The sequence below is a fragment of the Ostrea edulis genome, chromosome 1 (genome assembly GCF_947568905.1).
Source record: "Ostrea edulis chromosome 1, xbOstEdul1.1, whole genome shotgun sequence".
Taxonomy (NCBI): Eukaryota; Metazoa; Mollusca; class Bivalvia; order Ostreida; family Ostreidae; genus Ostrea; species Ostrea edulis.
The window spans coordinates 63,469,778-63,496,686 of record NC_079164.1 but is presented as its reverse complement, the minus strand read 5'-3'; the positions used below and the strand labels follow the sequence as shown (position 1 = coordinate 63,496,686).

The 26,909-nt window shown below is 36.0% G+C and overlaps 1 protein-coding gene across 4 annotated transcripts in view; it reads right to left on the bottom strand.

Annotated features, from left to right (window-relative positions):
- LOC125647928 (DNA ligase 3-like) overlaps positions 1 to 24,841 on the bottom strand; it is a 33,680-nt gene extending 8,839 nt beyond the window's left edge. For 2 of the 4 annotated variants that reach the window (XR_007360140.2, XR_007360141.2), the window contains exons 1-16: positions 24,790 to 24,829; positions 24,416 to 24,616; positions 23,132 to 23,403; positions 22,812 to 22,937; positions 19,411 to 19,566; positions 18,573 to 18,679; positions 18,287 to 18,331; positions 17,287 to 17,373; positions 13,582 to 13,661; positions 13,354 to 13,431; positions 12,313 to 12,472; positions 10,026 to 10,181; positions 6,119 to 6,250; positions 2,164 to 2,243; positions 832 to 919; positions 321 to 398 (exon numbers count right to left, since the gene is read on the bottom strand). Coding sequence is in view for 2 of the 4 variants with exons in the window: in XM_048874802.2 (XP_048730759.2) it covers positions 321 to 398; positions 832 to 919; positions 2,164 to 2,243; positions 6,119 to 6,250; positions 10,026 to 10,181; positions 12,313 to 12,472; positions 13,354 to 13,431; positions 13,582 to 13,661; positions 17,287 to 17,373; positions 18,287 to 18,331; positions 18,573 to 18,679; positions 19,411 to 19,566; positions 22,812 to 22,937; positions 23,132 to 23,403; positions 24,416 to 24,609 (1,839 nt within the window). In the remaining 2 variants the exon portion in view is untranslated. Of the gene's footprint in view, positions 1 to 320; positions 399 to 831; positions 920 to 2,163; positions 2,244 to 6,118; positions 6,251 to 10,025; positions 10,182 to 12,312; positions 12,473 to 13,353; positions 13,432 to 13,581; positions 13,662 to 17,286; positions 17,374 to 18,286; positions 18,332 to 18,572; positions 18,680 to 19,410; positions 19,567 to 22,811; positions 22,938 to 23,131; positions 23,404 to 24,415; positions 24,617 to 24,747 lie in introns of all 4 variants that reach the window. The other 2 variants (XM_048874802.2, XM_048874809.2) reach the window with 2 other exon arrangements.
- Positions 24,842 to 26,909: the final 2,068 nt, after the last annotated feature.

The window sequence follows — 26,909 nt, the reverse complement described above, 5'->3', positions numbered from 1 at the left end:
TGCTGAGCATGATTGGTGACATTTGCCATTTGAATGCATGACTACTACAAAATATGTATTCATGCATTTTATGGTCTGATAAGGTAAATGGAAAGTAATGAAATTATGAATGCAAATACAGTCAAACCTCTTCCTCTTAAACACAATGGGGCCAAAACTTCAAGATACCCCAGGGTTTAAGATATTGAGGATAAAGTTAGAACTTCCAACTCACTTTGAAATATCCATGGTATTTGAGATATTGATGTTCAAGATGCCGAAATTCAATGAACTGTATACTACCACCATTGAAATGCCTTATTTTGATGGATTACACTTACATTGACATCTTTCAAAACAAGTCCTTCTAAACCCTGCTTGAAAACTTTTGTCATCAGTGTTTGAAGATCATCTGCAACCTAATAAAAATAAAATTGTCACATTACACATTTCAATATCCCTCAGGATTTTGTCACATTACACATTTCAATATCCCTCAGGATTTTGTCACATTACACATTTCAATATCCCTCAGGATTTTGTCACATTACACATTTCAATATCCCTCAGGATTTTGTTCTAGGTAGTTCTATATCTTCAAAATATTCATTTAAATTAACAATAAAAAGTGCCTGTCAGCTCCTATTGTCTTCTACTACAAAACATTGTTTAGAAATTTTATCAAACTTTTTTTTGGGGGGGAGAATGGGAGATAAAATATTTTCTACAGTTACAGGTCCTGGTGGGATAAAACATTGTAATGAGATTCGGAGCAGCAATTGTTCACGTCACAATGTGTGACTGTATGTGACAAGGTCAGTCATGCTGTAGAGCACTTTTATACATCCTCACATTGATCAGCTGTGCCTCAGAAAACATGATTCGATTTGGAATTTCAGTCATCTCCGACTCCAGAATTTTCTTTCTCTCCTTTATTGGTCTGAAAAATAATAAACAAAAAAAAACTTCACTGCTTTTTGAATTATACACTTGTACAATGTATCTCATACAATCATACTCACATGCACACATACATATTAATACATGTACATGTATATACATACTGGTACATGTAAATCTACACTTACATACATCAAATACAAATAAATACATATACATGTACATGTACTACATGTGTTTGATTCTGAAATCATTTGATAACTTTTAAAGTGATGACTTAACAATGATGCTGATTGGATGAAAAATTCGTTTGATTTCTTAGTCAAAATAATTTTGTCCGGAGTTCATCTGCACTAAGCACGCAAGTCTACTTTTCTCTGAAATGCGTCTTTCCCGTTCTAATTTTAGCACTATTTATAGAACGGGAATTTCCACACTAGCATAATGATTGTAAATGAAATATGTTTGTTTGATCTTTTTTTTCATTGCTACCAAAAATAAACTCAACTAAAGATATGAATAAAATATGAATTAATTTAAAGAAACAACACATAGGCCTAGTGATGACGTGGCAGAATAGTCAACTTGGTGATGTAGGACACTGACGGGTAGAAGTAGACAGATTACACGAGTGCCCGGTATATATCGTCTGCTTTACAATTTCGGTAACATGACGGAGCAAGCGGCGACTTTTGATCTGGGAGATATCAATGAAATTGAACTGTGTTATATAGGGCTCAGTCAACGAGGGAGATTTAGATGAAGAGGTGTTGAACTTTTTACTTGATATTGAAATGGAGCCGAGTTGCATTCCACCGTTCCTATGACATAACCAGTGTTCAACGTCTCCTCCAACACAATGCAACATAAATCCAGTCACCACTTGTTCTCTTCCTTTATATCTAATTCAGCTTTTAACCATTGCACTTTTAATTTGGTGTATAATCCATTTAAATCTGCACAGTAACTCTACCTGACCTGAACACACAGCCAGTTTTGCTGTTGTTTTCATTGTTACTTATATATGTATTCCTACATGCCATTTCAAAAATGTTAAATCAAGCTTTTTGACGAGAGAAACTATTTGTTTTTCTATTTTAAAAACATAATTAAATGATTAGAAATAAAACTTATAATTTTTTTTTTGGTGCATGTATCAAACGAAAAATGAGAAGGAAAACTTTTTCATCAATGCGCTATGCACATTGACGAAGTTTTCTGTCCAAGGTTTTGTTTGATACATGCATCAAAAAAAGAATAAGTTTTATTTCTAAAGTAACTTACTTGTGCATTATATTTTCCCCATTGATATGAAGACAATCAAATACGAATAAGCAGACACTGGCATCTTTGAATGCAGCTTTCTGGGAAAAGAAATCAAAATACAGTAAAACATGCTTAGAACGAACATGATTATAATGAATTCACACTTTTTGTGAAGTGTTTTTTATTCCCCTATGAGAGGAAAATAACGAATTTTCATTGAAGATAACAAAGTTTTGGTTATTCGATGGGCCTGGAGGTTTGCTAGAAGATAACAAAGTTTTGGTTATTCGATGGGCCAGGAGGTTTGTTATTCGATGGGCCTGGAGGTTTGCTAGAAGATAACAAAGTTTTGGTTATTCGATGGGCCTGGAGGTTTGCTAGAAGATAACAAAGTTTTGGTTATTCGATGGGCCTGGAGGTTTACTAGAATATAACAAAGTTTTGGTTATTCGATGGGCCTGGAGGTTTGCTAGAAGATAACAAAGTTTTGATTATTCGATGGGCCTGGAGGTTTGCTAGAAGATAACAAAGTTTTGGTTATTCGATGGGCCTGGAGGTTTGCTATAATTGTGTTTCACTGTATGCATTTCAGATCAATGAATTGTTCCTTTTAATCTCATGGATGTTGGCCCCTGAGAATGAACATCATAAAACTAGGTATTCATTATCAACATGTATGATGAATTTCAGAATTTAAGAGATAAGTTGGGGTCTATGATCTAATCAATGAGCCTGAAGGCATTAAGTTAGACCACTTTGCATCTGAAACTTAACATTTACTGGTAGCTGTTTCAAAGGACACAGGTTCACATGGGGCCTTATCTGGCCCTGTGAATGTTGAAATTGAGCATAAAAAGTATTTATAAATTCCATATATACAATATAGTGAGGAAGCATCCTAAATATGATTGTTGATGACGTTGGGAACTCCCGAGCATGTACCAAATAAACCATTCTACACAAGTTTGTGCAGACTTGAGCACTTCATACCCATGTTCACAATCGTAACTACTCGGCTATTCTGTAACCGCAAATGAACCTCGTATGTGGATCAACGCCATCAGAGTTGGTTGTTACGTATACATAAACGTAACTTTGACGTCACAGTCGTACGTTACACTATGAAACGTGAACTTTCAAATGCATCTAAGATATTATACACATCTAAGGTATTGTACCACTATCAATTTCCACTTACATGTTATGTATTAGAGTGAATAAGACGTTAATGATACCAAAACTGAATCTGTGGTGAAAATATAAATGACATATTATTCAGGGATTCGGTTCTGGCCTTTTAACTCTCATCCACGGGCGCGTTTCCGGCGAAGAAATGCATCGATTTGATGCAATTCTTGCGCCGATCCATGTCCGAGTCTTCTTACCGGTTACGGAAAAAGACGAGCGCGTGATCCGATTGCCATGTTCACTGATGTCTGAAATGGTCATGTGACTGGCTTAAATATGATGTCTGAAATGGTCATGTGACTATGACTTAAATATGCATAACACATATGGCAGAGAAACATGTAAAGTTGTTTGTAAACAATGATATCAAACCAAATACTTTTGATTAAAACAGCTGTAAGAATATAAGACACATTCAATATCCATATATACATGTAAATATAAGATTACACCCGTTTCAATTATTGCTGAGAAACTAAATACAAGTACAGTTCATTCTTGTTAAACAGCATGACCACAATGGAAACTAGCTATATGCTAATTTGTGTTATCCTGGATAAATAAAGTCTATTATTATCATAAGCAGCATTTTGTTTATCAATAAAGTTTCCAAGCAGTTCTGCATGATCAAATGTCCTCTGTGTCACATTTTAAGCTTGTATTATCAACATGAATTATCCACACTATAAATCATATGTCAAACTATCCCAAAAATTCCTTGTTTGCATTGGTATGAAATGAAAGCGATAAGATATGTATCTATGGAATGAATTGATGTCCAAAACCTTCTCATAACCATAGATAAATATCTTATCACAAGATCTGTGTAAGATCTTACATTGAGGGCCAAGAAACCAAACATCTATTTTTTGTAATAGAGGTCTCTCTCTTTGTATCCACATGTATCTCTAACAGGTTAAAAGTTATAGCCAAGGTAAAAGTTATAGCCTATAGCCAAGGTAAAAGTTACAGGACAGAAGGGCAGAAAGATGGACCAGAAATAAAATGCCCCTAATCTTTGATCTCAGAGATAAAAAAAAAATATGAGAACATTGTGACATAGTTGTAATAATGAGCTGCATGTGTAATTCTTAAGAGAATGATTGAGACATTTCCCCAAAACATTGACTTAGCATTACTAAACCTTCCTTCTAAGTATCAATCCTTTCTACTTATGGAGAGGACTTATATAGGCAGTGCCTGCTGTCCAATCCTATTGTGAATTTTCATAATAAAATACTGTTTAAATAAAAAAAATCCTTTCTACTTAATTATCATATAACACTAAACCCCTAGAATGTTTGGTTTTCATTTTTAAAAGAACTTTATGTTTTGTCTGTTATGTTGATCTGAAAGTATTAAAGAGAAAACTACTGAATTCCAGCCTTTTCTCCATCAACAAAAAACTCTGAAAGTAAGAGAAAACTGTACTGAATTCCAGCCTTTTCTCCATCAACAAAAAACTCTGAAAGTAAGAGAAAACTGTACTGAATTCCAGCCTTTTCTCCATCAACAAAAAACTCTGAAAGTAAGAGAAAACTGTACTGAATTCCAGCCTTTTCTCCATAAACAAAAAACTCTCCCGCAAAGTGTAGTTCTTTTTCAATATTGTAAGTAACACAACTTATTGCAATTTGGATTTTTGATTTGAAATTATATAGCAGGATTACAGAAGTTATTAACACTTGCTACAAACAAACTTTTAAAAAAAAAAATGATGAAAATGAAAACTAAATTCATGTTTTTATAAGTATTTACATCTGCTAGGTATCTCTGCAAAAATTGGCCGTTTATTTTCAGCTTTGTTGTAATCATTATGCATGTTCAATTTTGTTATAATGCTCTAAGATGTATGTCTTTCACAATAAAAGAATTGAAGTAAAATAAATACAATTTACCATGTCAAATGTAATTTATTTCCATGATTTCTCAATTAAGTCCAAAACAGTGGGGAAAATTTATAGTTAATATATAGGGAAGGGTAATATATTTCATATTTTTATCATCATAGAACATTTATAGGCCCCTTATTTTTTAGGAACTCATGTTTTGGAAGGATTTCAATTTTTGAGTATTAAATGTATTTCAATTGAATTTTCAAGTAAAGATTTGTGAATAATGCAAAAATAAAGGTGGTTTCATAGAAAATTTTGTGGTAAATAAAGTATTCAGAAATGTGAAAACATTTACAAATAGTTTTACAAATTTCTATAACAATTTTTGGGGTATCCTATGTCCTTAATACAACCAAACTAAGCCAAACAAGAATTGTTTCAGAAACATGTATGCCCCCCTCCCCCCTGTTGCAAAACTGAAAAGGGTTTCACTTTCACACATTTATATCAATTAATTGATAGTCTTTAACTATATCTTCATAAAAACTTTTTCAAATTCAAAACGAGAAACATATAAATATTTCTTAAGCAATGAGTATTAAATATTGATTTTAGTTAGTTTTAAGATATATCAGTGTACAAAGTTTGTTTGATGTCTGTCAAGCAAAATGTTCTCAAGATATTGAGCAGAGCAGACAAGACTTGGTCAATAGACCGGGAGGTGAAAAACAGTCAATAGACCGACCGGGAGGTGAAAAACAGTCAATAGACCGACCGGGAGCATAAAAATATATATCAAATATATATCAACCCATGCATTCATTTCTTTGTTTGTGTCAAGTGTCCTTAAAATGAAATTCTGATTAAAAACGTGAAATTCAAAGAACACTGCATGATCAAGTGGTTAAGAGTTCTATAATAGAAACAAGAAAAATATACATAACTACAACCTTGTGAACTCCCAGAGTTCCGAATGGGAGTGGTTTACTGGTTTTGTTGTCCACCAATAACACTTCTGCATCTAGAATGAGGTCATCACCTGTGGGGAAAGCCTTTGGGATATACTCCTTGAAGTGCTGAACCTTTAAAACAAAAGCTGTATATTGAATACAGGAGAATAACAGAGGAAAACATAATGACCATGAAGATCATACACAGATACATGTAGACACACTGAAACAGTTAGATACATGTAGATACACTGAAACAGTTAGATACAGGTAGATACACTGAAACAGTTAGATACAGGTAGATACACTGAAACAGTTAGATACAGGTAGATACACTGAAACAGTTAGATACATGTAGATACACTGAAACAGTTAGATACATGTATGAAACAGTTAGATACATGTAGATACACTGAAACAGTTAGATACATGTAGATACACTGAAACAGTTAGATACATGTAGATACACCGAAACAGTTAGATACAGGTAGATACACTGAAACAGATAGATACAAGTAGATACACTGAAACAGTTAGATACATGTAGATACACTAAAACAGTTAGATACATGTAGATACACTGAAACAGTTAGATACATGTAGATACACTGAAACAGTTAGATACATGTAGATACACTGAAACAGTTAGATACTTATAGGTTATAGACTTTGTATGGGAAAATATGACGACCGAGTTTTTTGGCGTGTAGACGAACCGAGCTTGCGAGGTCCATCCGCGACAAAAAACGAGGTCGTCATATTTCCCATACAAAGTCTATAACCTTTTTATTATATACTTCCAATTTCATTTAGAAACTAACAATAATTTATTTTTTACAATTTCTTTATTGGTTTAACTGAGTAAAAGATGAAAAACACGAAAAATTTGAAAATTAACGACGTAGTAATTTGCTTGTGTATTGATTGTGACGTAATGTTTGCGGGTCGGAATGTTTCCGGGCATATATCGTGTGATATATGCCCGCAAACTTTTAAAGAAAAAAGAAGAGATGAAATTGAAAGTATATAATAAATGTAGATACACTGAAACAGTTAGATACATGTAGATACACTGAAACAGTTAGATACATGTAGATACACTGAAACAGATAGATACATGTAGATACACTGAAACAGTTAGATACATGTAGATACACTGAAACAGTTAGATACATGTAGATACACTGAAACATTTAGATACATGTAGATTCACTGAAACAGTAAGATACATGTAGAGATACTGAAACAGTTACCCGAATTTTGCCTAAAATAGTGTTTGGTATGAAGTTTCTTTTTAAACATATACTGGTGTATGGTAAACTGTCAATAGGTAATCTACCATGTATACTCCACTGTATGTAAATGTCTGTGTTCAGTAGAAAAATAATCAAAGTTAACACCAATACCAACAGTACAAGAAAACAAATCCAATCTACAACTGTTCTAATGGGACTAATACCCCTGCAAGGCACATAGGTTGGTGGGATATAGTGAATTTGTGCTCATTGAAGAATAAATGGTTTTTAAAATACACTCTGGACAATGACAACACCCATCTCAAAACGGAAACTTCTCTTGTTAACTGAACAGAGAAAAATGTCTGAAGTCGTGTTCCAAGATGTTATGGGTCTTCGCTCGTCTCAAAGGTAATTCTACTATAACCCACATCTACTATAACCCACATCTACTATAACAAACAAGGTAATTCTACTATAACCCACATCCAAACTTCACAGAACAGAGACAAACAAGGTAATTCTACAATAACCCACATCCAAACTTCACTGAACAGAGACAAACAAGGTAATTCTACTATAACTCACATCCAAACTTCACTGAACAGAGACAAACAAGGTAATTCTACTATAACTCACATCCAAACTTCACTGAACAGAGACAAACAAGGTAATTCTACTATAACCCACATCCAAACTTCACTGAACAGAGACAAACAAGGTAATTCTACTATAACCCACATCCAAACTTCACTGAACAGAGACAAACAAGGTAATTCTACTATAACTCACATCCAAACTTCACAGAACAGAGACAAACAAGGTAATTCTACTATAACCCACATCTACTATAACCCACATCCAAACTTCACTGAACAAAGACAAACAAGGTAATTCTACTATAACTCACATCCAAACTTCACTGAACAGAGACAAACAAGGTAATTCTACTATAACCCACATCCAAACTTCACTGAACAGAGACACAAACAAGGTAATTCTACTATAACCCACATCTACTATAACCCACATCCAAACTTCACAGAACAGAGACAAACAAGGTAATTCTACAATAACCCACATCCAAACTTCACTGGTGGGGGTTATAAAAATGAATTTTGACAGCAGGATGTACATTGTATAAATTGTGTAAGCTTTGTGTGACATACTTTATGTGGTAGGACTGTGTGTAAGCTTTGTGTGACATACTTTATGTGGTAGGACTGTGTGTGACATACTTTACATGGTAGGACCGTGTGTAAGCTTTGTGTGACATACTTTATGTGGTAGGACTGTGTGTGACATACTTTATGTGGTAGGACTGTGTGTAACCTTTGTGTGACATACTTTATGTGGTAGGACTGTGTGTGACATACTTTATGTGGTAGGACCGTGTGTAAGCTTTGTGTGACATACTTTATGTGGTAGGACTGTGTGTAAGCTTTGTGTGACATACTTTATGTGGTAGGACTGTTTGTAAGCTTTGTGTGACTTACTTTATGTAATAGGACTGTGTGTAAGCTTTGTGTGACATACTTTATGTGGTAGAACTGTGTGTAAGCTTTGTGTGACATACTTTATGTGGTAGGACTGTGTGTGACATACTTTATGTGGTAGGACTGTGTGTGACATACTTTATGTGGTAGGACTATGTGTAAGCTTTGTGTGACATACTTTATGTGGTAGGACTGTGTGTAAGCTTTGTGTGACATACTTTATGTGGTAGGACTGTGTGTGACATACTTTACGTGGTAGGACTGTGTGTAAGCTTTGTGTGACATACTTTATGTGGTAGGACTGTGTGTGACATACTTTATGTAGTAGGACCGTGTGTGACATACTTTATGTGGTAGGACTGTGTATAAGCTTTGTGTGACATACTTTATGTGGTAGGATTGTAAGCTTTGTGTGACATACTTAATGTGGTAGGACTGTGTGTGACATACTTTATGTGGTAGGACTGTGTGTGACATACTTAATGTGGTAGGACTGTGTGTAAGCTTTGTGTGACATACTTTATGTGGTAGGACTGTGTGTGACATACTATATGTGGTAGGACTGTGTGTAATCTTTGTGTGACATACTTTATGTGGTAGGGCTGTGTGTGACATACTTTATGTGGTAGGACTGTGTGTAAGCTTTGTGTGACATACTTTATGTGGTAGGATTGTAAGCTTTGTGTGACATACTTAATGTGGTAGGACCGTGTGTAAGCTTCGTGTGACATACTTTATGTGGTAGGGCTGTGTGTGACATACTTTATGTGGTAGGACTGTGTATAAGCTTTGTGTGACATACTTTATGTGGTAGGACTGTGTGTGACATACTTTATGTGGTAGGACTGTGTGTGACATACTTTATGTGGTAGGACTATGTGTAAGCTTTGTGTGACATAATTTATGTGGTAGGACCGTGTGTAAGCTTTGTGTGACATACTTTATGTGGTAGGATTGTAAGCTTTGTGTGACATACTTTATGTGGTAGGACCGTGTGTAAGCTTTGTGTGACATACTTTATGTGGTGGGACTGTGTGTAAGCTATGTGTGACATACTTTATGTGGTAGGACTATGTGTAAGCTTTGTGTGACATACTTTATGTGGTAGGACTATGTGTAAGCTTTGTGTGACATACTTTATGTGGTAGGACCGTGTGTAAGTTTTGTGTGACATACTTTATGTGGTAGGACTGGTTTTAAGCTTCTGCTGAAATACTGAAACTGGTTTCCTTTCTTGTGTAGCTGGACTCTCTCACCATCGTACTTAATCTCTGCATAGAAACCACTGGGGCACTTCTTCAGGGCATAGTCAACAGACCTGCAAGCCTCAGCCTGAAACAAGAGACCCATACACTTTAACAGTCACAAGAGTAGCGTGGACAGCTCAATCAAACAAAATGTTAATTATTCTTAAAGAATGAAAATGAATTCTCTTTAGCTTTCCAGATTCCAGAGTAATAGAGCATTTCTAAAGTACTTTCATAACATGATTGCTGCTCTCTGAAGCCTAGGTAACAAGTCCAAAGGTCTTGAATTCCATAATATTGTAGTCCTCATCACACTCACCATACGCACAGTCTTTTGTCACAATGTACAAATAGGATCATACTCGATAAAACGTATCATCACTCTTTTACAAATTCAGTTCTGCCTTAGAGCCTGAACCCCTAGCACACAATTTTGGTAAATGGCTACATGCTCTTCATAACATAGAATTAAAACAGAATTTTCTTAAAAGATTAAAATGCATTTTCACTATAGAGTAAAAGTTTTTTATGATGTTTAGGGTTATAACATTTTATTGATTGTAACACTGGAATAGAAAATCCCCAGTTGATTCCAATTCAAATGCATACCAAAAAATGTGGTGATATCATTTTCTCTTATAATGTAAAAATTGTTTACAAGAGCTCTGTAAAGCAGGGCATCCCCTTGCAATGTACGCAATCAGTAATTGTAAGTTTTTCTATGAAGTCTAGTGACCTTGACCTTTTGACTCCAAAATCAATAGGGTTCTTCCTCTCTTGATAACAGAGCTACAAGTGAAGTATCAAATCAATCAAACAAAAAAAGTTGCCTGCAGAGTGTCTGCAAACTTTTTCTATGAAGTCCTATAGTGACCTTGACCTTTGGACCCCAAAATCAATAATATTCTTCCTCTCTTGATAACAAAGCTACATGAGAATTATCAAATCAATTGAGCAAAAATTATGGCCTGCAGAGTGTCTATAAGTTCAGTGTTGCACAAAAATACTCACACACACTTGAATGGTCCCATTACTAATCTCCTCTCGCAATTAATTGCAAGGGGAATAATAAAGTTTAGATAGTGAAGACCCACTATTTACAAAATACTGTAATGTTTTCGGTATAGGTACAAAATATTTTTTTTTATTTTGCATTTTGAGCACTTGGTAGTGAAGATGATTTCTAAAGATTGCATTATTTCTGATTCCACCCCCTCATGCCCCAGGGGTGTAGTGACTATAAAATTCACAATAATTTTATTTCAGTTTACCCTAAAGATGTTCCATGTCTGACATTTGATGAGAAATGGCATTTTACTCTCAGATAAGAAGTTGATTACATTCAAATGTTAACAGACGACGAAGGACCACTACCAATCGCAACAGATCTCCCGAGTGACTCAGGTGACCTACATAGATCCATCCAATTTTGACATCTTGGATTATTCTAACCAAATGTACAGGTGGTTTATACTCCATAAATAGTATTTCAGGTTTTAATTGTGGCAGTTATAGGACTGGAAACCTGTTCCAAAAACGTTCTGATTTTCAACCTACTTTGAACAACTCTAATAAAAATTACACATGTTCTGTAAAGTGAAACATCCCCTCACAACATGGACATTTTAGAGTTTCCACTTATTCCCACATATTTAAACATAATAGAAATGAATTTAACAGCATCACACATGTCCTCACAACTCCAGAATACCCTGCACACTCCCATTCACATTACTGTACTGCTCTCCAACTCCAGAATACCCTACACACTCCCATTCACATTACTGTACTGCTCTCCAACTCCAGAATACCCTACACACTCCCATTCACATTACTGTACTGCTCTCCAACTCCAGAATACCCTACACACTCCCATTCACATTACTGTACTGCACTCCAACTCCAGAATACCCTACACACTCCCATTCACATTACTGTACTGCACTCCAACTCCAGAATACCCTACACACTCCCATTCACATTACTGTACTGCTCTCCAACTCCAGAATACTCTACACACTCCCATTCACATTACTGTACTGCACTCCAACTCCAGAATACCCTACACACTCCCATTCACATTACTGTACTGCACTCAAACTCCACGGCACAGGAATACTAACGCACTAAATTAACAAACAAAAGCCGACAGCAATGGAATAAGAAGTCACTCAATAAACAAGTGAAGCCTAGTGGTTCTGTTGTAAATCACTCACCAGCATTGGTAGAACGGGAGTCATGAGGGAGGCTTTGACACTGAGCTTCTTCTTCATCCCTGGCACCCCTTCCTTGTTCTCAAGTACTCTGTCTACCACATCCCTCAAGTCTCTGGAGGCTTGGAAGGCAGCATAGGCATTGTCATCTAGAGCATCTAATCTAAAGGAAGATGTACAGGGGGTGTTAGACTTTGTCATCTAAATCATCTAATCTAAAGGAAGATGTACAGGGGGTGTTAGACTTTGTCATCTAATCTAAAGGAAGATGTACAGGGGGTGTTAAACTTTGTCATTTAGATCATCTAATCTACAGGAAGATGTACAGGGGGTGTTAGACTTTGTCATCTAAATCATCTAATCTAAAGGAAAATGTACAGGGGGTGTTAGACTTTGTCATTTAGATCATCTAATCTAATGGAAGATGTACAGGGGGTGTTAGACTTTTTCATCTAAATCATCTAATCTAAAGGAAGATGTACAGGGGGTGTTAAACTTTGTCATTTAGATCATCTAATCTACAGGAAGGTGTACAGGGGGTGTTAGACTTTGTCATTTAGATCATCTAATCTACAGGAAGATGTACAGGGAGTGTTAGACTTTGTCATTTCGATCATCTAATCTACAGGAAGATGTACAGGGAGTGTTAGACTTTGTCATCTAAATCATCTAATCTAAAGGAAGATGTACAGGGGGTGTTAAACTTTGTCATTTAGATCATCTAATCTACAGGAAGATGTACAGGGGGGGTTAGACTTTGTCATCTAAATCATCTAATCTAAAGGAAGATGTACAGGGGGTGTTAGACTTTGTCATTTAGATCATCTAATCTACGGGAAGATGTACAGGGAGTGTTAGACTTTGTCATCTAAATCATCTAATCTACAGGAAGATGTACAGAGGGTGTTAGACTTTGTCATTTAGATCATCTAATCTACGGGAAGATGTACAGGGAGTGTTAGACTTCAACACTGTCATTGAACACCTAGTTTCAGGTATCGGATCTGAGTCATTTTGAGAAGAGCTTAAACTGTGCTAACTTACATGTGCTTAGCTCCTGAATTTATTCTGAGATCATGCTTGACAAGCCTTACAAACATTTTCAAATCATTGCCTGTACACCTGCAATAAAAAACATAGTAACATTTCAGATTTTCAAAAACAAAGAAAACATGTATATCTGGCACAACTTTAGTGGATTGAAAATTAATCCCTCCAAAAATTCTAAAATCAGAGTCATGCAATCACAAGACTTTTTTTTAAGCCACACACCTTTTAGCAACTTTGGTAAGAATCCTTTGTTGATCATCCTCCTTGGTTACTTTTGTTAACTCACTGAGATAGTCATCAACCTACACAAAGAACAGTACAGCTTTACTCACTTCTCAGAGTGGTGTTATCCAATGCAAAAAAACCAATACACTAAAACCAACAAAACAGAACGAGAGCCTCATCATCAATGTGTTACTAAGAGCTCATCCCATCATCAATGTGTTACTAAGAGCCCATCCCATCATCAATGTGTTACTGAGAGCCCCATCATCAATGTGTTACTGAGAGCCCCATCCCATCATCAATGTGTTATTGAGAGCCCCATCCCATCATCAATGTGTTACAGAGAGCCCCATCCCACCATCAATGTCTTACAGAGAGCCCCATCCTATAATCAATGTGTTATTGAGAGCCCCACCCCTTCATCAATGTGTTAATGAGACCCCTACCCCTTCATCAATGTGTTACTGAGAGCCCCATCCCATTATCAATGTGTTACTGAGAGCCCCATCCCATTATCAATGTGTTATTGAGAGCCCCACCCCTTCATCAATGTGTTACTGAGAGCCCCATACCATCATCAATGTGTTACTGAGAGCCCCATCCCACCATCAATGTGTTATTGAGAGCCCCACCCCTTCATCAATGTGTTAATGAGAGCCCCACCCCTTCATCAATGTGTTACCGAGAGCCCCATCATCAATGTGTTACAGAGAGCCCCAACTCATCATCAATGTGTTACTGAGAGCCCCATCCCATCATCAATGTGTTACTGAGAGCCCCATCCCATCATCAGTGTGTTACAGAGAGCCCCATCCCATCATCAATGTGTTAGAGAGAGCCCCATCCCACCATCAATGTGTTATTGAGAGCCCCACCATCAATGTGTTACAGAGAGCCCCATCCCATCATCAATGTGTTATTGAGAGCCCTACCCCTTCATCAATGTGTTAATGAGAGCCCCATCCCATCATCAATGTGTTACAGAGAACCCCATACCATCATCAATGCGTTACTGAGAGCCCCATCCCATCATCAATGTGTTATTGAGAGCCCCATCCCATCATCAATGTGTTATTGAGAGCCCCACCCCTTCATCAATGTGTTAATGAGAGCCCCATCCCACCATCAATGTGTTACAGAGAGCCCCATCCCACCATCAATGTGTTACAGAGAGCCCCATCCCATCATCAATGTGTTACAGAGAGCCCATACCATCATCAATGTGTTACTGAGAGCCCCATCCCACCATCAATGTGTTACTGAGAGCCCCATCATCAATGTGTTACTGAGAGCCCCATCCCATCATCAATGTGTTACAGAGAGTCCCATCCCATCATCAATGTGTTACAGAGAGCCCCATCCCACCATCAATGTGTTACAGAGAGCCCCATCCCATCATCAATGTGTTACAGAGAGCCCCATCCCACCATCAATGTGTTACTGAGAGCCCCATCCCATCATCAATGTGTTACAGAGAGCCCCATCCCACCATCAATGTGTTACTGAGAGCCCCATCCCATCATCAATGTGTTACAGAGAGCCCCATCCCATCATCAATGTGTTACTGAGAGTCCCATCCCATCATCAATGTGTTACTGAGAGCCCCATCCCATCATCAATGTGTTACTGAGAGCCCCATCCCATCATCAATGTGTTACTGAGAGTCCCATCCCATCATCAATGTGTTACTGAGAGCCCCATCCCATCATCAATGTGTTACTGAGAGCCCCATACCATCATCAATGTGTTACTGAGAGCCCCATCCCATCATCAATGTGTTACAGAGAGTCCCATCCCATCATCAATGTGTTACAGAGAGCCCCATCCCACCATCAATGTGTTACAGAGAGCCCCACCATCAATGTGTTACAGAGAGCCCCACCATCAATGTATTACTGAGAGCCCCATCCCATCATCAATGTGTTACAGAGAGCCCCATCCCATCATCAATGTGTTACAGAGAGCCCCATCCCATCATCAATGTGTTACAGAGAGCCCCATCCCATCATCAATGTGTTACTGAGAGCCCCATCCCATCATCAATGTGTTACAGAGAGCCCCATCCCACCATCAATGTGTTACAGAGAGCCCCATCCCATCATCAATGTGTTACAGAGAGCCCCATCCCACCATCAATGTGTTACTGAGAGCCCCACCATCAATGTGTTACTGAGAGCCCCATCCCATCATCAATGTGTTACAGAGAGCCCCATCCCATCATCAATGTGTTACTGAGAGCCCCATCCCATCATCAATGTGTTACTGAGAGCCCCATCCCATCATCAATGTGTTACTGAGAGCCCCATACCATCATCAATGTGTTACTGAGAGCCCCATCCCACCATCAATGTGTTACAGAGAGCCCCATCCCATCATCAATGTGTTACAGAGAGCCCCATCCCATCATCAATGTGTTACAGAGAGCCCCATCATCAATGTGTTACTGAGAGCCCCATCCCATCATCAATGTGTTACAGAGAGCCCCATCATCAATGTGTTACTGAGAGCCCCATCCCATCATCAATGTGTTACAGAGAGTCCCATCCCATCATCAATGTGTTACTGAGAGCCCCATCCCACCATCAATGTGTTACTGAGAGCCCCATCCCATCATCAATGTGTTACTGAGAGCCCCATCCCATCATCAATGTGTTACTGAGAGCCCCATCCCACCATTAATGTGTTACAGAGAGCCCCATCCCATCATCAATGTGTTACAGAGAGCCCCATCCCACCATCAATGTGTTACAGAGAGCCCCATCATCAATGTGTTACTGAGAGCCCAATCCCATCATCAATGTGTTACAGAGAGCCCCACCATCAATGTGTTACAGAGAGCCCCACCATCAATGTGTTACTGAGAGCCCCATCATCAATGTGTTACTGAGAGCCCCATCCCATCATCAATGTGTTATTGAGAGCCCCATCCCATCATCAATGTGTTATTGAGAGCCCCATCCCATCATCAATGTGTTACAGAGAGCCCCACCATCAATGTATTACTGAGAGCCCCATCATCAATGTGTTACAGAGAGCCCCACCATCAATGTGTTACAGAGAGCCCCACCATCAATGTGTTACTGAGAGCCCCATCATCAATGTGTTACTGAGAGCCCCATCCCATCATCAATGTGTTATTGAGAGCCCCATCCCATCATCAATGTGTTACAGAGAGCCCCACCATCAATGTATTACTGAGAGCCCCATCATCAATGTGTTACAGAGAGCCCCATCCCATCATCAATGTGTTACAGAGAGCCCCATCATCAATGTGTTACTGAGAGCCCCATCCCATCATCAATGTGTTACAGAGAGTCCCATCCCATCATCAATGTGTTACAGAGAGCCCCATCCCATCATCAATGTGTTACAGAGAGCCCCATCCCATCATCAATGTGTTACAGAGAGCCCCATCCCACCATCAATGTGTTACTGAGAGCCCCATCCCATCATCAATGTGTTACTGAGAGCCCCATCCCACCATCAATGTGTTACAGAGAGCCCCATCCCATCATCAATGTCTTACAGAGAGCCCCATCCCATCATCAATGTCTTACAGAGAGCCCCATCCCATCATCAATGTCTTACAGAGAGCCCCATCCCATCATCAATGTGTTACTGAGAGCCCCATCCCATCATCAATGTGTTACAGAGAGCCTTATCATCAATGTGTTACTGAGAGCCCCATCATCAATGTGTTACCTGTTGAAGGGAAAGTGTGCTTTTCTTTTGAGGTGGTAATACTTTACTCATATCAAAGTACAGCCGCACAGTTTCTGCTACATCACCCTAAGGAAAAACAAAACAAAGATCCGAGAATGGTATCTTTATGAGATCTGCTGCTGTGGACAGCAGTGAATAGTAAAAGCAATCATCATTGCTAACCACAGCTTACAATCTGATCCTCTCCTGAGGAGAGAAGGTCGTAACCTTTATCTAGCAGAGATGACATATTATCTGATTCAATTACTTTGTACAGTAGTACAAGTTAACATTGATAATCATATGAGATTTCAGTCTTAATGAGTAAATATAAAGCATGCTTTTGCAGTGGCCTGATGAAAAAACAGACATGGAATGCAGTTTATTCAAAATGATTTTTCTGAAGCTGCAATTACAGTATACCGTGAAACTCCTTAATACCAGCAATATACTGGACTACAGTAAATGTTAGGCTTTGAGGGGTGGTCAATGGCCATATACTGGACTACAGTAAATATTAGGCTTTGAGGGGTGATCAATGTACTAAAAATTGACAATTGATGATGGGTTATCCCCCTTTTCAAAAGCTTACATTATCATTTATATTTAATACTGATTTATTGCTGATGATTGACTTTAAAAAGAAAATTTATGAAGACTTCTAACACTACTTGTATACATTATCAACAACAAAGTTATTCTAGGTTTCTCATGTTACTAGATCCGCTATGAATTATTAAAATACTTGTATATTAAGCAACATTTATGCAACTAAATGTACAATTAATAAAAAATAAATGTAAAGTGTCTACCAAATGAATCATGCATGCATTTCCATATTTAGAGTTTATGTTTTTAGGTACATATAAGTCAACATAGAAATGGATTTCAGAAAGTGATTTTAGACAGCTTTATTCAATCAAGAGGTATTAAAAAGTACAATAGCAGTTGCAGTAAAGAATATAGAGTAAATATACAAACAAAATAACATTTCATGTACCTGGTCCAAATCCGCAATCATGTCATCCTGGTTTGTACCAAATATCTGCCAAAACAAACAAATTGTAGACTTTAGTGCTACAAGAGTAGATTTATAGGTACTGAAATTCATCAACTATTCATTAATAATACATGAAACATTAACTTTATTGCACTTGGTAAATTGATATCATACTTCAATTTCCCCCCAAGTTTCTCATTAAATATCAATAAGTTCATTGTCAAAGAAAAATAAACAGATTGAAAAAGGGGGAGGGAGAATATACCCAATGAAGATTATTTTTTACCTGGCTAAATAGTTTAACGAGCTGTTTACTGTTGAGGTTGTACACCTGTTTCACGACTCCAGGTAACAAACACTTCAGCCACAAGTACAGGTCTCCTTTAAATCCCTCTAGATGAAGAAAATACTATTCTGTTTTAAATCGTTTAATTGTACGAGTTTTATATCAAAAGCATGTTTCAGTTAACATAATTATCAAAACATATTATACAATATGCATTTTATATACAGTGTATATCTAGATTTATGTCGTACATACTAGGAGAGCATATGATCATTTCAAATACATGGTCCTGTATATGTACTTCCTATGAAATAAAATATTTTCCATAATCTTTCATTTAAATAATTAGTTATCAATCCAATAGACATGATATTGACTGAAACAATGCCTAGGTCATAAGGTCAATATTCTGCAGCTGCTTCTTGGATTGATAATGCAGTGTATTTATCAAAAGTTATTAAATGTTTTACAATGTGACAATATTCACATTAGAACATGATATTCGTTAGAGAATAAAAGAGAGCAGCTCCTGAACACTCACTGCTACCCGACATTACCAGTACTTTGTCATCATAAGGAACGATAACAATCATGTCAAAATGCCAGTCTAACTAATTACATTCAAGAGAAATAGCCACAGAGATTTCATGGAAGTACAAGTGAATTAAATATAACGATTCTATCATATAAATAAAACATATGGATTGCTTTCATACCATTGCAGAGATTCATGAAAATAAATTTCTTTGATTATGAACAATGAAAATGCGGCAATTTATTAAGTCATATAGTAAAAATTACTTGTCAGCTCACTGAATATCAATGCAAGAATGTTTACCTCCAGAGGAACCTTTGTTGATGAAATCATGAACAAGTTTTGTTTTTGCGAGGTAGGAACTCTTTTCAGCAATCTCAGCACAGAGTCGTCGAAACTCCCGGAATGACTCGTCACGATGGCCTCCAGCAGATGGCATGTCACTGGTGGAGGGTCCAGCTATAAACAATGCATGACTTTAATGAAAGACAGAACTATAACTTTAAATAAACTGAATAGAAGTTCTAATAACAACTGGTTACTCCAAATTCCAAAATTGTAAATCTACAGAGCAGCATTTTCAGTGCGGTTTAGTATATTTCATTGATTTGTTGATGTCCATTAAATTACCCAGAAATATGTTGTATCATTTCATCCTACTATTTAATTTTTTAGCTCTACTCCACTCCAAATGTTGCAATTGAACAGACAGTCAGTTTAATTAAATTCAGACCCTTTAATCCTCTCCCATACTTCACTACACAAGCTTCTGTAGTAAACTATATGAGAGTGGATAAGGACCTAATCTTAATCAGAATGGACACAGACTGGGTGATTCCTAAATACCAGTTCATTTCTGGGGGTATAAAGACATTATATTTACAAAAATACAATTTATAATTTACTGGATTTTATTAAAAATGTATATCAAATTAACATATCTGTACACTGATTCACATTACACAACAAATAAAAACACATGTGTATTTCATGTTTCACATTACACAACAAATAAAAACATGTGTGTACTTCATGTTTCACATTACACAACAAATAAAAACACATGTGTACTTCATGTTTCACATTACACAACAAATAAATACACATGTGTACTTCATGTTTCACATTACACAACAAATCAAAACACACCTGTACTTCATGTTTCACATTACACAACAAATAAAAACATGTGTGTACTTCATGTTTCACATTACACAACAAATCAAAACACACCTGTACTTCATGTTTCACATTACACAACAAATAAAAACATGTGTGTACTTCATGTTTCACATTACACAACAAATAAAAACACATGTGTACTTCATGTTTCACATTACACAACAAATAAATACACATGTGTACTTCATGTTTCACATTACACAACAAATAAAAACACACCTGTACTTCATGTTTCACATTACACAACAAATAAAAACATGTGTGTACTTCATGTTTCACATTACACAACAAATAAAAACACACCTGTACTTCATGTTTCACATTACACAACAAATAAAAACATGTGTGTACTTCATGTTTCACATTACACAACAAATAAAAACACATGTGTACTTCATGTTTCACATTATACAACAAATAAAAACACATGTGTACTTCATGTTTCACATTATACAACAAATAAAAACACATGTGTACTTCATGTTTTACATTACACAACAAATCAAAACACACGTGTACTTCATGTTTCTAAAACACTTCACTGTAGTTATATAATAGAGTTATGATTTGGATGTACTATGCTGAAATAGTAGTTAGGGTTTGACCTAGGGTGCACGATTGATTGATTGATTGAATATTGTTTAACATCCCTCTTGAGAATATTTCACTCATATGGAGACGTCACCATTGCTGGTGAAGGGCTGCAAAATTAAGACTTCTGCTTGGCGCTTATAGCCTTTGAGCAGGGAAGGATCTTTATCGTGCCACACCTGAATCGGAGGCGAGTGTACTATGCATCAAAACCTGACTACTATTTCGACATACAGCTGTAGTACATGCAAACCATAATTATACTATTGTTATAATGCTGACTGTGTAACTATACTAAATAAAATGACACAAACCTCGACGTTATTAGTTACTGGTAAACTTTAATTTATATACATTATTAATCATCCGTTTGAGTAGAGCTGCAGTAGCATAATGGATAATGCATTCGCTTAGCAAGCACACTGCCCCAGGTTCGAACCCTCAAATGAGCATTTTTCTTTACAGGTGAAAAGTTTGAAGAAGACAATAAAGTAAAGTTACATAAAAGAAATACTGATAGTGCACATTTATAAATAACTGCACTACGCGAAAATAGTAGGACATCGGGTAAGTAGGGACATGACGACAGGAAGCATATTAATGATTACCCATATCATACCTGTATAAATATAATAACTACCCATATCATACCTGTATAAATATAATAACTACCTATATCATACCTGTATAAATATAATAACTACCCATATCATACCTGTATAAATATAATAATTACCCATATCATACCTGTATAAATATAATAATTACCTATATCATACCTGTATAAATATAATAATTACTTATATCATACCTGTATAAATATAATAATTACTTATATCATACCTGTATAAATATAATAATTACCTATATCATACCTGTATAAATATAATAACTACCTATATCATACCTGTATAAATATAATAATTACTTATATCATACCTGTATAAATATAATAATTACCTATATCATACCTGTATAAATATAATAATTACTTATATCATACCTGTATAAATATAATAATTACCTATATCATACCTGTATAAATATAATAATTACTTATATCATACCTGTATAAATATAATAATTACTTATATCATACCTGTATAAATATAATAACTACCTATATCATACCTGTATAAATATAATAACTACCTATATCATACCTGTATAAATATAATAATTACCTATATCATACCTGTATAAATATAATGCCCAATTTAAAATCATATCAGATCCTTGTGTAAAAAACTAAAACTAAATAAATGGATCAAAGGATCTGAATTTAATTACATGTAGATCGACTGATGACTTAATTTCACCAAGATTTCCTTCTCTCATGTGCTACTTGTTACCAGTCTCAGTACTAGGGCTGAAACGATACGCCCCCTTCACGATATGATACATCTTGCAATACTTATGCCACGATTCAATACTTTCAATATAATACAGTTTACAGAAGAAACCAATAGTAACATTGAAGAAAAACTTAATTACCAAGATTCAAAATCATAATTTTAAAAGCAAAATGTTTCTAAATAGCCAAATGGTAAGATGCCTTTTGGCTCTGTAGTTTAACATGATAAAGTTCATTATTATTTTCGTAAGACTCCAGGCAAACAACAGTCTGAACATTATTGGATGCTATTTTGTCCCTCATGCAGGTAAAAATAATTAAGTACAGACCAAGCCTGATGTATTTCACTGAATCAATTTGTAATAAACTTATCAAACCGAATATCGAGGCAATGAATCCAACATTGAATCGAGCGTTTAAATATTGAACAGTATCGATATTGCAGTGAATCGTTTCAGCCCCAACCAGTACATAAAAAAAAAAACCATGCATTTTTTTTAATGAACATTTTTGTGATGCTTTGATATGGAGAGGGTGCACCTAAGGAAATGTGTGTACTCAAGCATGTTAATTTTACCTTCATCGTCGTGCTCTACTTTTGGTTTAGATTTTATGGGACTGAAAGGGAGCGGAGATTGTACATTGCCCACTGCTTTTTTCTTAGCAGAGCCTGGGGACTTGCTGCTGGATTGTACCACGAATTCTGAAATATAGAAACAACCTGCATGTATTTACACTTTCGTTTTTTAACCAGTAATCCTGCACTGAAGTTATAAACAGTGAACCTGTGTTAATTTGAAGAAAAGTATTGCTAAGTTTTCAGAGTGCAGTTTGTTTAGATTTTAGAAATTGGTGAATATTATCTTTGATTCTTACAGCTTAAAGCAAACACTGAACCTTTGATTAATTTGTTGATGAGGTCTTTATCAGACTGTTCAATTTCTGTGAACCCTTCCAGGTCATCAGGTTCCTCGATCTTTTTAGTTGTTGCTCGTGCTCTTTTCAGGGTTTCAAACATGCACTGTGGGTGGAACCATTGTTTCATGTCACCACCTTCATCAGAGAAAGGATTTGACACCACCTTTCCAATGCGAAGCGCTCCCTTGTCAATCTTCTGTTTACATTTCTTACAACTTGATGTTCCAAGTTTGGCATAGCCAGTGACATATCTACTCAACAGACAAATTAAAGTTATGTCATAAACAGTAGCTTTCTAAAGAGCTTGTCAGACTATAGCATACTTCTTTTGCATGTGCATAGGACAAGTGGAATACGAACAAAGAAGGCAACCTGATTAAAATCACGTGAGCGGATCATAGGATCTGATTTTAATCAGACAGAATACAATAAAACACACATTTAGCAAAGTTTTGGGGATGAACAATTTAATTCATTATAAACATAATTTGTTGTATCCAATGAGTTCATAATGTTTTAGAACTACAGGGAATGATAATTACTTCCCTGCAAACTTTTCATATTTTCTTTTAAGTGACATATCAAATTCCATTGGTAGAGGCTATATCAGGTACGCATATATGGGGGTGGGGTTCCGAACCCTCCACCCTTGGGCTTGTAACAAAATAAATATATTTGCCTATTTGTATGCACTTCCAGTTGTAAAATACTAAATGATAGTACATCGTTTATCTGGACCCTTGCCCAAGAAAATTTCTGGATCCACTGCTGTTCGCTCTAACGGGTTGAGAACACTTCCCCTATAGAGATCTTCTCACTAATGCGATTTTCCCTATTTGGCGAGAAATAAACATTACCATCAACAGGTGTTTTGGTGTCTTGATTGAAAATAATGGCAAATTCTGTGCAATGCTGAATAAGTGCGATACCCACTCAACATGACATGCATTGTCTCTATAAAATTAACAACACAGTCAGGAAATTTCATATCAACATTGCTGCGTATGAGGGAAGGAGGCTGAAACCCAAAGCACATCATTAAGTGTTTTTGTTTTGATTTATATATTTGCAGAGGTATCAGACATTTTAGCAATTTTTCTTTTTTTAGCGTGAAAAACGTAGAGATGTACTCCTAAGGTGTTTTTCTCGGTTATATGGGATATAAGAGGGATATTCGCGTTTTCGCGAGAATGTCTCATTATAGTATAGGGGGAGTGTTCTCATCCTGTCTAACGGTGTCCATCATGACAGAATAGCCCATACCGATTTTCTGCCATGAGTCTCAGTGGAGAGGAGTGAAAACTATGACATCTGTGAGACACTGGTAGGGCATTTAGTGCCTGGACATTTAAGACGACACTTCGTGAAGTCGCAGACAGAATTTTCTGTGGAGCATACAGTAGATCTAGTTGCTTCACTGCTACAAAACGTATCTGTCGAAGTATCCTTAATTTCATCAATGACCTAAAAATAAAATGCTAGTTACAGTGAACGAAAACTGTAAACAGTAAAATAAACAGCACTGACAGATTCAAAAGAAAAGTACTGCTTCATCTAACATATTTATAAATTGCTTTAAACAAAAGAGTATTTACAATAAACAAAGTCAGCAATTTGTATGTAAGCCTATTACGTACCCCGGCACATATTTTGAAAATTGCTTTACACTTAGATTTATCGCTTATATATGAAAGAGCGAACCCGACTAGAGAAAAACGGTTTGTGTTTATAAACTTTTGGTGCCGTGAACAGTTCAATATGTCTTGATGCAAGAAAAGTATGTCAATATGCAAGATATGTATGCCTTCTTACAAGATGATAAGGTAACATGCAAGTTACCAATCTATCTAGAGAATCTGATTTTAATATGGGTAAAATATATAGGCCTATACATATGGAGCGCCAAATTAACATAAACTCAAATAATTGAAGATATCTTCAATTATTTGAAGATATCAATTCATTTGATGCGCGCAACAATTGAATTAAAGATCTCTTCAAATAATTAATGATATCTTCAATCCTGAATTATTGCGCGCATTAATTGAATTGATGAGAGCATTAATTCTTCAGCTGATTTGATGCGCGCTTTAATTGAATTAATGATCTCTTCAAATGAATTAATGATATCAACAATTGAATTGATGCGCGCTACAATTCAATTGAAGAGAGCAATAATTGATATAATGCGCGCATTAAATCAATTGATGAGAGCAATAATTGAATTGATGCGCGCATTAATTCATTTGATGAGAGCAATAATTGATTTATTGCGCGCATTAATTCAATTATTGCTCTCTTCAATTGAATTAACGATATCTTTAATTCATTTGAAGAGAGCAATGATTCTTTTAGAGAGAGCAACTATATAATTAAAGATATCTTCAATTCAACATATCCACAATTGAATTAATGATATCTTTAATTGATTTGTTGCTCTCTTTAAAAGAATTGATGCGCGCATTAATTCCTAATTATACAAAAGCATTGTAAATGATTTAAAGATATCTTCAATTGAATTAAAGAGATCATCAAATTATTTATACCGAGCTCTAAATTAATTATTGCGAGCAATATTTCTACTAAATTGATGCTCTCATCAAATGAATTGAAGAGAGCAATAATTGAATTAATGCGCGCATCAAATCTATTATTGCTCTCATTAATTGAATTAATGCGCGCATCAACTGAATATGAAGAGAGCAATAATTGAATTAATGCGCGCATTAAATCAATTATTGCTTTCATTAATTCAATTGATGCGCGCATTAACTCAATTGATGAGAGCAATAATTGAATTGAAGCGCGCGTTAATTCATTTGATGAGAGCAATAACTGATTTAATGCGCGCATTAATTCAATTAAAGAGAGCAATAATTGAATTGATGATATCTTCAAATAATGGAAGATATCTTCAATTATTTGAGTTTATGTTAATTTGGCGCTCCATATATACATGCAATATGTAACATCGTATTTCGTAGGTTTTCTAAGTTGCTAAAACTTGCAACCAATCCCTTTGTATATTTATACAATAAAATATGTTCAAATCAACATCGCATATAAAAAAAATTTGAAGCGCCAAATTAACATAAACTTAAATGATTGAAGATATCTATCGTCATTTCATTTGATGCGTGCAACAATTTAATTAAATATCTCTTCAAATAATTAATGACCTCTTTAATTCTGACTTATCGCGAACATTACATTGAATTGTTGATAGCATTAATTATTCTGCTGAATTGATGAGAGCTATAATACACGTATCAACACTTCGCCGCGAGTTACGTCCCTTTGCGGGGTCAGCCAAAGGTCAGTCGGTGAAAACCCAAGTTTTCCTTCTTTACCTTACCAAATGTAAGATGTTATTACTTTGAATTTTAGCCAATTACCAAGTTTTCATACAAGTTAATGGGTTGCCCCAATCTGGGGCATATTGTAGTTAACTGCGATTGATGGAAAAATAACAGATGTCAAAGCTACAGATTGGAAAATTACAAAGGCCAACGTAGGGAAATACGATTTTTATCCGGGAGATGGCGGACAAGGGACGTAACTTTCGCGAAGTGTTGATACGTGTATTGAATTGTTGTTCTCTTCAAATGAATTTATTATATCAACAATTGAATTGATGCTTGCTACGATTCAATTCAAGAGAGCAATTATCTAGTTAGTGTGATTGTGGCATTGTGAATTCAAATGATGCACCCAATAATTATTTTAGAAAGAACAACTATATATCTAACCATATATC